The sequence below is a fragment of the Phymastichus coffea genome, unplaced genomic scaffold (genome assembly GCF_024137745.1).
Source record: "Phymastichus coffea isolate CEN01 unplaced genomic scaffold, Cenicafe_Pcof_1.1 PCOF00013, whole genome shotgun sequence".
Classification (NCBI taxonomy): Eukaryota; Metazoa; Arthropoda; class Insecta; order Hymenoptera; family Eulophidae; genus Phymastichus; species Phymastichus coffea.
The window spans coordinates 1,307,889-1,322,936 of NW_026706824.1; the positions used below are offsets into that span (position 1 = coordinate 1,307,889).

General features: G+C 34.0%; 1 protein-coding gene across 1 annotated transcript; it reads right to left on the reverse strand.

Moving 5' to 3' along the window:
* Positions 1 to 8,356: 8,356 nt before the first annotated feature.
* Positions 8,357 to 13,177, reverse strand: LOC131673402 (uncharacterized). Its single transcript, XM_058951362.1, is given in 3 exon segments — positions 8,357 to 8,454; positions 11,880 to 12,918; positions 12,920 to 13,177. Coding segments are annotated over 3 exon segments (1,395 nt in total).
* Between the last annotated feature and the right edge of the window lie 1,871 nt (positions 13,178 to 15,048).

Below are 15,048 nucleotides of genomic sequence, written 5' to 3' on the forward strand. Positions count from 1 at the left end.
GAGTTTTCTCGTATGGTGTTATTTCAAGATATTGAAAATACATTTTACGGAGGTATATTTCACTATTATATAAATTTAAAGAAGAATCAATTTATTAAATCAGCATTAACGAAAAGTTCTAGCTTTAACATGATTATTGGATTTCACACTTAGTTTTGATACTTGTTTTACTAAATACTGCTAGTAAATTTGGGACGTAACTCCATATTTTAATCTTGGACTGCAATGCTAACAAAATCATTTATAAATTGACTCCTAATTAATCTCATAACAGATTTTAGCTGTATCTTCATATGTAAATTTGTAATAAAAACTCAATCCTATCATGTTTATTCAAATCCATCCCCTTATAGTTCAGTAAAAAATACATAGCTATACCAGGAAATATTTTATCAGCCTTATAAATCCTGCGCACTTCTTTTTCATGTTTTCGATGATTTTCTTCGTTTATCGCCTATATTCTAAATCACCATATTTGAAAAAAAATACACTCTCAATTGCACACACGCTTCACCTCCGCCGACTCACGGATTCATATTTAAATGATTACACCATGTCAAGCCATACCCATTCATACACATTAACACAGATACATCCATTCACGTTCAAACCCTTCACCCGTATACATATACCCACCATCATAGCATCGCTCACTACTATATCTTCACTAACACTACACACTGAACAGTCAAGATGGTCTTCTATAATTAAAATTAGATAACAACTATTAAATTTGTAAACAGGATAGTGGTCCTAATACAAGTTCATTAATTCACGATATTATTTAGGGGTATTGATCAGACTTCCTAAGCTGTATCGCCATGCAGAAGGGCTTCCTCTATACAGCTGCACTAGTCGTTTCAATTGCTAAACATATCATAACAGTTCTGTACTTCTTTCACAAGAATAATATATTTAGCAAAAGCCTCATCGACTGATTGTAGAGGTATCATCATCATGAGTGAGCAATGTTACCGTGTGGACGTAATCTTGTTAGGAATGCGATCTCACTGAACAAGCATTTGCTATCTATCGATAAAGAACAGGTTTAGATAACAACTATTAAATTTGTAAACAGGATACTGGTCCTAATACAAGTTCTTTAATTCACGATATTCTTCATGGGTATTGATCAAACTTCTTAAATTGTGTCACCATGCATATGGCTTCCTGATTTTTGTCCTGGTTCCTGATTCTGTGATTTTTGAATTATTAAAAGGTTATTTTATTCATTAATTTTCTATTTTTAAAATCACTACTAAACATACGTTACTTTACTGAAAAAAAGCTTCGCTCTTACTGGATGTTCTGTCACCTCGATCCTTTTTTTTTTGTACTTTGGAAAAGTAGGAAGGGGAAGAGTAAAGCTCTTGCTTGCTTCCACTCGGTGTGGTTGTCATCTACGTGATCATCGTTTTATCTGTATGCTCGAAATCAGAACTTCAAACATAGAATACGCTCCTGCATGTATATACTTATTCACACACCATGGCACGTAGTAACAAATTAATGAATTAATTTTCGCGGGTCGGGTTGGGTTAGGTGGGTTAACACTCTTCATCAAAGTATTATGATCAACAAAATTTAAGGGTGTTAGCATATTCTGCTTATATTCTTTGTCCATAACCATTGAGTATCATTCTTTCACGCATTATACTTAAAATTGAAAATTTCGATGTTGATGCATAGAATGATTGTTAAAACTTTTTGTTTTAAACCCTTAGCTAGGACGAAAAACATCGCATAGGTTAAAAGCCAATATTACGCATTAGCATCGAACCGTATATTACACAGTTTAATTTGAAATGTACATTAACTCCATTTACAATTAATGGTTTTTGACGTTTCTGCCATTGACATTCTCAATAAATTATTTTCAAAATCTAACTTATACTTATTCTTTACTTATATTTGAGAATAACTTTTTTAATTGAATATTTTTCTAGTATTGGAACGGATAAATAAAATTAATATCACGGAGCCACTTTCTCAATCAGTGACGTATGTATTGCTTGCCTGAAATTGCACTATTAATCATATCGAATCAAGTTTGACTGTTTTTTATAAATTATTTATTTTTAATTTATTTTTAAATTCTTCATTTTAGGTATGGAATAGCATTAAGAAAACGAGTAAGAGAATTTTGCACGGTCGACGACATTGCTAACTTTATGACAATAGACTTATATTTATTTGATGAGGCAATAACACACAAAATGAATTTCAAACTTTTGAAAACTATTTCAGAGGATTTAAATTTTAGAAAAAGTGTAAGAAAAGAGATTGAGAACTTTTGTCATCATGTACGATCAATAAACACAACAGTTAGCAATTTGACCCTACTTGTTAGTAAAAAAATGCCACATATGTCTGTCTCGCTCTTCAAGTTAAAACGACAAATGATATGTTACATGAAACTTCTTCAAAAAGAATCTGGCCTCATAGTTCGATTGAGTAATAGGTAACATTATAATAACGTGTATTTTTAAAACGAAATGACGAGTATGAGAAAGATGCTGAGTCGAACGAAGATATAAAAGATTCTAGTACCTACTCAACATAATACACTTCTAAGCTTATAGCTTTAATCTCGTATACTCCTGCATATTAATTATACTTGGTCCAAAATGTTCTTTTTTCTCAAAATAATTTCAGATATCCACAAGATCAATATCAGGGAGCAAAAGTATGTGCTACGAAGTTCTGGCCGAAAAATTATATTCTACATATATTAAGTGAGTACACCGTTAAATTGAAGAAAAATGAATTAAAATATCTTATGGACCACAGACTAGATTTTTCTGTAACATCAAGCACATATAAGAATGATAACCATTTGTGGCTTGGACCTGTGTCATATGTAAATCATAGCTGTCGCCCGAATGCACAAATATACTGTAATAAGATAGGAGGTGAGATTTGCCTTCAAACAATTACTGATGTACAAGAAGGAGAGAAAATAACATGGAATTATGGTCCATAATATTTCGAGATTGGAGAGTGTAAATGTCCTTGCTGTACTAATAAAAACGAAGCTTTATAGTAACCAAAAAATTGAGTTTATGTCTTACTAAATTTAGAATCTACTACAGAATAGTTATCAGAGAAAACTATATTAATTGGGTTATTGAGAATGGGTAAAAACCATATTTAGCAACCGATTTCTGATCTATCACCGATTCTTTCATACAATCGCATTATCAATAGATCGTACATTCAGTACATTCATGACGTGCGCAGAGCTTCCGTGTTAGTGCAATCTTGTTGAGAACGCGAACTCACATAACTACCTAATTGCTATCTACCAAGTAAAAATGGGCAAATAAATTACTTGTTAATTTAATAACGAGATACTGATACTAATAAAAGTTCTTGCGGAAACGAGTCTCTTCATGGATATATATCAGGTTTAAAAAAATATATCACAGTGCAGAACCGCTTCTTTTATACAGCTGCACGATTCAATTTGGAAACTAAACACATTACAGACATACATATCACCTTTTTTTAGTAAAATGATAAATTCAGCAACATCCTTATCAATTGATCGTATAGGTGCCAGATTCATGAAGAGCACATCGCTACCGTATTGTCGTAATCTTGTTAGGAACGCGATCTCACTGAACAATCGCCTTATCAATTGAGAACAGGTTTAGATAATAACTATTAAATTTGTTAACATGATATTTTTTCTAATAGAAGTTATTCAATATACGATATTGCTCATGGGTATTGATCAGATTTGAAAAAATGCATCGCCAGGCATAGCTGCTTCTTCTATACATCTGGACTATTCATTTCGATTGCTAAACATAGTGTAGCAGTTCTTCTGGTCTTTATCCAGTAGATTCATATATTTAGCACCATCATTATCGTTGAACGTACCAGTATCATATTCATTAAATGGGCAATGCTAATGTGTCGTCGTAATCTTGTTATGAACGCGACCCCTCTGAACAAACATCTAGCTATCTAATAAGGGAGAGTAGGTTTGAAGCAACTATTTATTTTGTTAACATGAAACTGCTCCTAATACGAGTTATTGGATATACGATATTGCTCATAGGCAATGATCAGATTTGAACAAAAGTATCGCAATGCAGAAATGCATCCTCTATTCATCTGCCCTAGTCATTTCAATTGCTAAACATAGTATAGCAGTTCTTTTCTTCTTTTTCCAATAGAATAATATATTTAACATCATCATTCTCCGTTGAACGTACCGGTATAATACTCATGAAATGCGGAATGTTAACATGTTGTCGTAATCTTGTTATGAACGTGATCCTTCTAAACAACCATCTAGCTATCTAACAAGGGAGAATAGGTTTGAAGAAACTATTTATTTTGTTAACATGAAACTGCTTCTAATACGACTTATTGGATATACGATATTGCTCATAGGCATTGATCAGATTTGAAAAAATGTATCGCAATGCAGAAATGCATCCTCTATACAGCTGCACTAGTCATTTCAATTGCTAAACATAGTATACTAGGTTTGAAAAAACTATTCATCTGCACTAGTCATTTCAATTGCTAAACATAGTATAGCAGTTCTTTTCTTCTTTTTCCAATAGAATAATATATTTATCATCATCCTCATCAAATAATCGTACCGGTATTATATTCATTAAATGCGCAACGCTAACGTGTCGTCGAAATTATGCAGAGAACACAATATCACTGAACAACCATCTAGCTATCTATCAAGAGAGTATAGGTTTGAATAAACTATTTATTTTGTTATCATGATGCTGGTCTAATACCTGTTATTAAATATACGATATTGCTCATGGGCATTGATCAGATTTGAAAAAATGCATAGCCATGCAGAAATGCATCCTCTATACAGCTGCACTAGTCATTTCAATTGCTAAAGATAGTATAGCAGTTCTTCCGATCTTTATCCAGTAGTATAATATATTTAGCACCATCATTATTCGTTGAACGTACCGGTATCTTATTCATTAAATGCGCAATGCTCACGTGTTGTCATAATCTTGCAAAGAACGCAATACCACTCGACAATAATCTTGCTATCTATCAAGGGAGAATAGGTTAGAAAAAACTACTTATTTTGTTAACATGATACTCGTTCTAATATGAGTTATTCAATATACGATATTCCTCATGGGTATTGATCAGATTTGAAAAAATTCATCTCCAAACAGAAATGCATCCTCTATGCAGCTGAACTAGTCATTTCATTTGCTAAACATAGTATAGCAGTGCTCCTGTTCTTTTTCCAGTAGAATAATATATTTAGCATCATCCTTATCCGTTGATCGTACCGGTGTCATATTCATGAAATGCAAAATGCTACCCTGTCGTCGTAATATTATAGAGAACGCAATATCACTGAACGATAATGCAGCTGCATTAGTCGTTTTGATTGTACAACGTATTATTGAATTTCTCCGGTCCTTCTTTTACTATTATAATATAGTACATTTAGCAAAAGCCCTATCAGTTGATCGAATAGACAGTACATTTATGAAGTCCGCAGTGCTGTCGTGGTGTTGCGATCTTGTTATGAACACAAGGATTTTCTCTTAGTCACATTATTCACTAGTTGCAGGAGTTCCATGATCGAGATAGTATCGTCACCCGTTCTAAGTTTATATTTTTCTGCGATTGATTGATGCCACGTGCGTGAGCTTTCCGACATAACGAACCACAGTATAAATTATACATAGTATACATAAAGAACACAATTATTATATGTTTAGCAAAGATTAGTATAGGACCTCGGCAGCGTTCGTGGTGGAATGGTCAAAACTTCAGGCTTGCTAATATAGGGCCGTGAGTCCGAGTCCCTTTCCTATCATTTTAAAATTTAGATTCAAGGATTTATTCACACGTTACGATTACTTCGGATTTACATTCAGTGAAATGTGTTTTCATAATGGTTACTTTACTGCGCATTTTTAAAGCCGAAATGGTTAGCTGTTATTGAGATGTTCGGAATTTGTCGAGTGCCGTCTAATATGCTCGTGCCAACGACAGTAAGTGCAGTCTATTAAGAATGAGCGGCCTAGCGTTGTCACTCAAAAAATTACTCTCAGGAACCCAACCCTAGATACGCTTTTATTCAGTTTGGTCAATTCGAACCCGACAGAGCCCTGACTCTCCGAGGTAATATCAGAATGTCTGGGGTCCCTGTGAGCCATTTTCTGAGCGGCAACGCTAGTGCGGCATCCAGTATGCGAGCAATCTCGTAATCACGCATACTACTGTGTAACTATCACTAATGCACCATGCATCTCCAGTGCGCGTTCTAATATGTTCATATAAATTCTATAAACCAATTAATATTATTAGTCTCATTCATATAAGTCAAGTCTTTTAGTAATTCAAACGCGTTCGGACAACGCAATTTCGATATTGTGAAGGTTTTGAACTGAAATAGTTTGTATAATCAGACATTAAAGTGCCTTGTCATGTTGAGCAAGAGGTTCCGGAAATTAATATTGTGAAGTGTGTACCTTAAACAGTATGAATAACAAAATGTAAATTATGTTGTACTTAGAGCAAATGAATTTTATTTATTACTGTAACATTTTCCTTGGCTAAAACATTTATGTCTTTATATGCTCTCGTGAACTTTTTTCATTTTATACTATTATATAGTAATTGTAGATGCAGTTCACTGATAATCACCATGGTAAAGATCGTTCAAACATAGGATCAATTTACGTGAAGGAAGGAAATCGTTCATTGGTAATAATCAGAGTAAAAATCTCCACCGATGTTTATTTTGTTATAAAGATTTCGCAACAATAAGTTACGTTTCGTTACGTTATTCAAACTATATCGCTAAATTGTTCTCATCAAATACACTATTGTCGACTGTAAAGGATTGATGCCTGGCTATGAATATTGGTTTTAGGCTATTAACTTGAGCCAAAAAAATTTTCATCATTTGATATGAATATAGAAAAGTTGTAAATAAAAATTTGTAAAAGTTGTTGAAGATATGAAACATTTATGATAAACTTTTCTCGAAATAATGCTTGGAATTTAATTTAAACATGAAAACCAACCTTTTACTGTAACGAGACGAACACATCTCTCGTTGAGCTGTCCACCAAGCATCGCAACGGTAGTTTAACTAACGAAGTGGAGAAGGGGTGAAAATATGTTTCTAATAAGATCACCGCGCCAAGTTGCAGAAAGAATCGCGACATATTAGATCTAGTTTCCGCACAAGTTTACTGTTGCATTGGAACGGTTATTGCTTCTCGTGACTATTCCCTTTCAAATAATTAATCGTACAAAAGCCGCGAGCATTTGCATTTGGAAAAATCTTGTTACAAGTTTGAGTAAGTATCTCGCATATTTCGAAGCATGGCACATTTTGCGATGTTAAAGATGTATAGCCTTCCCTCAAAGACCATAAATAATCTCTAAGGGCCATCTTTTTCCTTTTCTATACATGAACTGACAAACATTAAGCACGATAATTGGAATAATGAGGTTTTAATAAAGTTCGCTATGAAAATGTGTGCAATTGGTAATTCTTCATATTTATTACGAAAAATATATATCAATATATAAGTCTAGCATCACAGTGGACTAGTTCTTGATTTGGTAATACAATTTTGCAATTGCCATACAGTAGTTATTTTTAAATCACAGTATAACAAAGTGATTTATAAATAATTAAATCAATGAATATACTTAATGGTTATTGTGAAAAATACATATAAATGTACAGATACGCAAAGTACGCCAATTAAAACTTAGCTATCGATCTTGTCTCTGAACTATTCTTGAAACATAGAATATGTAATTGAATTCTAATTCTAGGTACATATTTTTAAGCGATTCATTTTTCATAACTGAGTATAAAATAATATAGAACACAATCTCATCTATCTTTGGGAATAACTTTTTTTTTTGATTATATATTACAATCAGTTAACATCTCATATATAGTAGTAGACTCCTCCTGCCTTGTGAATGATAAGACAGGCATCTACCACCTACGGGCGACATCTTAAGTGTCATAAAAAATACTTTTTTCGTTAAAACTAAATATGGCTTTTTTAATAATACGAACTCTTAAAAACTATAATATCGATTAATATTTAATATTGCAATCGATAATCCTCTAAATAGCTACTAATATTATTCCATAATAATTAAAAATTATAAAACTCGAACAGGAACATAATGCAATGATCTCATTTCAACTTTTAAGTTAAAAAGTTTAGGTTTAGGTTAAAAAGATACAAGATTATTTAGCTGAACGAGTTTTTGTTTTCAAAATATACTGAAACGTAGACACTATGGATCCTCTACTTTTTTTGGCAAAATTAGGATATTCTTCCATTACTTTTAATATCTTTTTTTATGTAGGATACCTGCCATCTTTCAATTCCTGACTGAAACCAATTTCAAAATCGGCTTTATCTTCGTCACTCCATGATCTTCGGCTCACCGATTTAGCTGTAATAAGATAAAAATAATTGAGGTAATGCATAACTCATGTTAGGATTATAAATTAAAATGATAAATTCCTATATAATTTCCACTAATAGTAAGGATTATTTACATTAAATGAAACATTCATTGAAGAGACCGATATATAACAAGCTTGTTAAATAGTAACAATTATTCATGAAGAATCAATAAGAATATGAACGACTAATGTGTATGTTTGTGCTTTAAGAAAATCAACTGTATCATTGCTCCGATTCGACATTATGTAACATTTAAAAATTAAGATTACGTATCGCACAACAATTTTCATTGCTAGTTTTTCTTTATTTTCTCAGCGGTGATCCGATAATCGAGTACGAACTTTATGATGTGAGTTATTAAAAAATCACGCGAAAACTAAGGGAGCCAGCCATTTCTTTTTTGCATCAAGACTTCGCTTCACTTAAGCATCAAACTACACGCAAACATTTAGTAATCCACTTTATTCTTGTGATGCATAATATAATTTATTCTAAATAATAGTTGTTGTATAGAAACACCATATATAAGCTCAACCCGCATTTAAAGATAAATATGTAATATTTAAAGATAGAGAAATGTAAATTAATACGAAATCTACAGAATAATATAGTAAACAATTTTGTTCGCTTCAACAAACCGTTGGAAATATTTAAACATTCAAATCTTCATCACAATTTATATCTTCTTCAATGTAAATATTTGTTACTGTTAACAAGCATATTAAACAGTAAATATTATGATCCTTTCTATTAGTGTACAAGAGAAATAATTAGTTATGTATGGTTTTCATTGCGTTGGATAGTTACGTATCCAAGAGAGTGTGATTGTCGAGTCTGTACACAGATGACATCGAGAAACAAAGTAGTTTGCACTTTATGGATAAGTGAGGATAGTAAAAGTGCTCTTCTGAATTCTAAGCGAGGTAAATTTCGTTGCTTCATAGGTGAAGCTTTGGTTTCAGAAGCCAACAACGAACAAGTTGAATATCCTTCGTCATGAACAAGCCGGAGGTAGATAACTGCTACGTAATCACGATCAGATGCATCACAAAAGTCCTGGAGTTCTAAGAACCTCTGCGTTGAAAGAACACCAGCGAGGAAGTTCAACAGAAGACAGACCATACAATTTGTTGTATCAGCACGCCTAACAAATTTTGAGTTCGATTAGCAGTGGCTGATCTCATGTCAATCCTCCACGCCACAAGTTTTCTAATAGTATATTATGATACGTGTGCCAATTATTGCACGGCGTAGAATTAGCGCCTGAGCGTCAACGAGGGCGATAAATACGCCGTAGATACATGGGATATCTAGTTCACAAGTGTCGTATGGTGTTTTATAGCACTGCCGATCTTAAATCAGCACTTACGGGCCGTTTATTCGTGACCTAAGTTAGATTATTGTTGTACCATGTGGTTAGAGCCCGAGCGCCGGCGATGGCTATAATCACGGTGAAAAAATGAACTGCTTAGGTCAAGAATAAGCGTGGCATAAGTGCTGATTTAAGCCACGCAGTGCTATAAAAATATTTTGAAATTCACAGTGACGTATGCGATTCAACTTAAGGGATTTTAAAGACGATCAACGAAGAATAGAACCATTCTTCTAATAACGCTTCCTTCTTAAATCTTTACCAACAATCTAAACAAGAAAGAATCCATCATTGTAGGATTCCCCCAAGAATTTGCAAAGATTCCGATTGGAACCACGTCGAGGAAGAGAGAGGCAAATAGAGAAAGAGAGAGAGAGAGAGAGAGAGAGAATGAGAGAGAGAGAGAGATATATATGGAACTATTTTCTCCAGGTTTGGACCTTTGAACGTTGAAATGAGATCAGCATGACTGATGGTCCATTTGCTTAATGGGAAACGTTCCGCCAAAGACAACGAAATCAACTCTTGTTGTAATTTTCCTAACTTTTTCATAAGAGCCCGCTCCTCCCAGAATATCATCAATGTAAGTATTGCTTATTAAAAGAGAAGCAGCAAAGCACCTGATACGTCTTTATCTTTTGCGAGTTAGCGGAGGACTCGTACGGCTTGATACGGAGAACAGGAAAACCCATACGTGGCAATAGAAAGACCAATAGAACGTGTCTTAATGGATTTTCTATGATCTGAATAACAACCAAAAATTAAGGTCCATAACTGTTACAATCAAATATTATGATCAATAGAATTGATTGTTCGGTGTTCATAGTTTGTTGCATATGAATATAAATCACCTGATCATTGCCTCGGGCACCATTGCACTGCGTAATGAAAGAAAGCGAGTGAGACAGAGAAACAATAAGAAAGAGAAAGCCCGCTCAGATAGTCAAAGTCATGGGGGCGAGGGTGGAACTAAGTAGATATAAGGCGGCTATGAGGAATTTGGTCGGAATTTGAGCAACCGCAGAAGATTCTGGCAGATTTATGACCCTGAACATGACCCAGAAGGAGCTGGTCAAGCAGCTATTTCGACATGTACTTGGCCTAAAAGCCAAGTACTTTACCGTAAGGCCGGTGACCCGTCAAGAACGGATCTCAAAACCCATCGGTACAATCGCTCGAGACGCGGACAGGAGGCGCTATTGCGGTAAGTCGGGAGGGCGCGAATCTCCGTGAGGATTGTCAAAATAGTGAACGCAGGCAAAGTAAAAGGCCAAGACGATGTGGTGAGCGCAAACGAATATTTCTTTCACCGATGAAGATACGGTTCTGAGGTTATATAGCCTTACGAGCAGTAAAGATAGCAGCGAAAGTCGAGTCAGGTGACGTGACCGTCATCATCGAGATGATAAGAGTTCCAGCGATTCATCAGTGGCATTATTTGACGACAGAAAAACAATAGCCATCCGCATATTCGAAAGAGTGAAATGCGCCTAAAGAACCTGGAAAGATTATTCTCCCCGCTCCCATTCCAACCATTGTCATTATCTGTAAGTAACGACAATATTATTCTTTCGGAATCAAGCAAGTATCGCCTACTCAGTTCGAATCTTGAGACTAAGACGATCTGTGGCTAGGAAGTTTTATGTCAGTCTGAACTATTGACGAGTTAACAGATGAAGGAATCATGGAAAATGATATACGTTATACTCATATTTTACATATTTTGATGAACTATAGCCGATGCTGACATTCATTTGACCTCATCACTGCAGCTTCAAGGTCACTTGAAGGTCATTGCCCTTATTAACGTGGAAAGGCTCGTTTTAATCACGGATTAAATGAATCGGATAAAATACACAAAGATCTCGATCGTTTCCAACTGAATCTATACAATATATACGGTATTCATCTTAGTGCTTTGTTTGAACTTTTCAGGTCGCATTTTGTGGCCCTGTATATTTTGCGCAGCTTATCAACATATTTTTTCAAAACATATACATAGAATAAATAAAGATAATTTATAAAAGAAAGTTTCATACCTTTTGTTTGCTGTTTATTTTCTGAAAAGCCAAATTGACTTGATTCTACAGAGTTAGTGTCTATCTCCTCATCTTGATCAACCTGTATTTCTGTTCTCTTTAAAATGATATCTTCTAAGATATGTGTAACCGCTACAGATTTCTGGGGAAGGACTCCTCTGTAATATTTATTGTGAGTTTGCTCAGTGTGAAATAAATGTCTAATAAGCAGCTTTGAGTGTTGTCCATTGGTTTGCCTTTTGTATTGGGTAGCAATGAATTTTCTAAATCCAGTAGCCGTAACGTTTGAAATTTGCTCAAATGTCTTATAAGTTCTATGACACAAATTAACTAACTTCTTCATTACTTCGTGCCCATTCAAATGCTCATTTTCCTTCATGTTTGGAGTTACATATAAGTACTGGTTCTTGGGACACACGCCGAATTTAGTTCTGTTTTTTACGATCAAATCTATTATTTTTTTGTCCTTTGTGTCTAGATATACGCGACCATCGAGCCCTTCAGTTTTTTTACCAGTAAGGTTCATCACAGAAAATTTTAAAGCTTGTTTTTTGTTCTCATTCGAAAGACCTTTGAAGTGTAGACTAGTTTGATCGGTGATGGTTCTATTCTTATAATCATTTAATGAAGTGCGGCTATTTTCTCCCGGTCTTCGCCCGTTCAAACACTGCACATATATCATTTCCACTGATGTTAATTGAGTGAAAATTTGATCATTGAATTTTTGACGTGCTTTATCAAAAAGAATATCTCGTCTGCGAGATAAAAATTCTACTATAAGATTCTTATCATTAGGCGTAATTTCTTCAACAGTTTTTCCCTCGTGATTTTTTCTTCTATTGTTTTGACTAGACACAATTTTGCTCCCAATCATGGGAAGCCAATGGGTTTCAAATTCTACTAAAAAAGAAAGTACACGGCGATAACCAATTTTATTTTTTGTTTGGTTGTATTGAGATTTTAATACATTTATTATATTTTTTAGGAGCAGTCCTATAAGTTGAGCTGTAGAAGGGGATTCAAAATATCTTTTTTTTTTTATCAAATCCTGCAATAATTCTAATGGCTGCAACTGTATCATTCCAGTTAGATGAATCTATACAAGATGCCATATCACTAATTGATGGGTTGAGTCTTTTCATTATAGTTAAAAATGTTCCTAGATTTCGGCCATGAGTTGCTATTAGACTATTTTGATCACGGACATCATAGCGCTCGCAAATAAGGTTGAGATACGAGATGATAGTATCATCATATTTCCAAGTCCAAAAGATTTCAGTTTCACATATTTTAGACATAATTTCTCTGAGTCTCGGGCAAGCATTAGGATGATGGTGGTTAGATTCTTGCCTACAGCTATTAAGAATCCCTGTACAATTGGATGACTTATTTTGAGGATACAGTTCAGGATGGTGAACATGACAATGTACTGAAATATTCCGACGTGACACATAGGCCTTGCAATGTTGGCATTTCACTCTCAGCAGGTGATTTAGTTCCCTTTTTTCAACAGACGTAGTACATTTTTCATTATAACTAGTCATTTCTTCTTCTAGTTTTTTGTCTAAATCGAATTCTATAATACTTTCATTTTCAACTACATTATTGTCTATATTTTCTTTAACGGAGTCTTCAGTGTTTGTAGCTCTTCTATTTAGTGCAAGACGCCTGGTTACTAAAAGTTTTCCCGACGGATTTAATTTAGGATCTGCATTAAATATGGCATTGCCATTTAGTCTTAATGTTTTAAATATATCTCTTCTCTCTTTACACCCTACTGGCAATTTAAATAGTTTGTCTACTGTTTTATATTCTTTTATGTGCACCTTTAAATGTCTATCAAGTCGACGAAAAACTTTTTTACAATAAGGACAGCAACCTTCTTTGGCATAATACTTTCCGCCTTCAGAAGATTCGGGTACATATAATTTTTTTAAAAATTCTACTTCTATATTTTCTTCTTCTATATCCTGCTCATAAGAATGATTTATTTTTCTCTTTTTTTTTGCTCTATTATCATGATCTTGGCTCAAAGGTAACTCTTCCTCGCTCATACTGGATACTTCATCAGAATCACTTTCAGCATTTAAACTGGGTTCATATTCATTATCTGAATCTTCTTCAGTCTCACTATCCGAAAAATCACGCACACGTTTCTTGTACGTAATTTTACTCATAGATCGTACTCTTTTTTTGTGCTTAACAGAACTCTTTTCAGATTTATCCATATCTAAATTCATTTGAATGGCTTGATTTTTACTATTGAAACATTCAACTTTTTTGTTTGCAGATCTTTATGACTCTTAGAGGAGTCATTATAAGAATTGGTTATGTCCAAATGATCTGAATCATATTCAAAACTCAACTTACTCTGATCATTTTCCTTAACTGGCGATTCAAGTACCAAGCTAGAAGCAGATAAATCATTGACTATAGAGTTTCTCCTTGAATAAACTAATAATGGTGAAAATCTAGACTCATTTAAACTCTTAAAAGTTCCTCTTAGAATCTCAGGAGAGCTTATTATGGGCTCTGGACTCAAATTATTTTTTGAAGAAGAATCATTGTTCATTAATGACTGATCAAAAAGTATAGCACTACTTTCCTTCTGATTTGTGGTTGACAACCCAAACTCATCAAAATATTGATGAGAAACATTTGATACAGCAGAAGAATTCAATTCAAAATCTAGATTCGAATGATTTTCTAAAGACGGAGAGTCGGCCGTTCTCTGATCGGAAGGTGTCGAGACATCTTGATTTTCATACAAAAATAATGAATTAGATTTAGCATATTTATCAACACTTTTTGAAAGTTCTAAAGTCACTGGATCAAGGTCTATTTCAAGATCAGAATCTTCTACCGGCGATTGATTTGTTTCGTTTGGATCAGACAGCTTTTCTGAGATCAATGGCTTTTCTTCGACATTTGTATCAATATCTTCTGAGATTTTGTGTGAATTGGTTTCGTTACCTACGTTTATCCAGTCATCATCTGGTAACGACATAGGGTCGAATTCTTCAAAATCCCTATCATTATCACCATCGATTAGTTGCAAATTATTTTCGATACCTAAATTTGTAGAGTTATCATCTGGTAACGACATAGGGTCGAATTCTTCAAAACTTGTATCCATTTTAGATTTATTCGTATTGATATTATAAGTAAC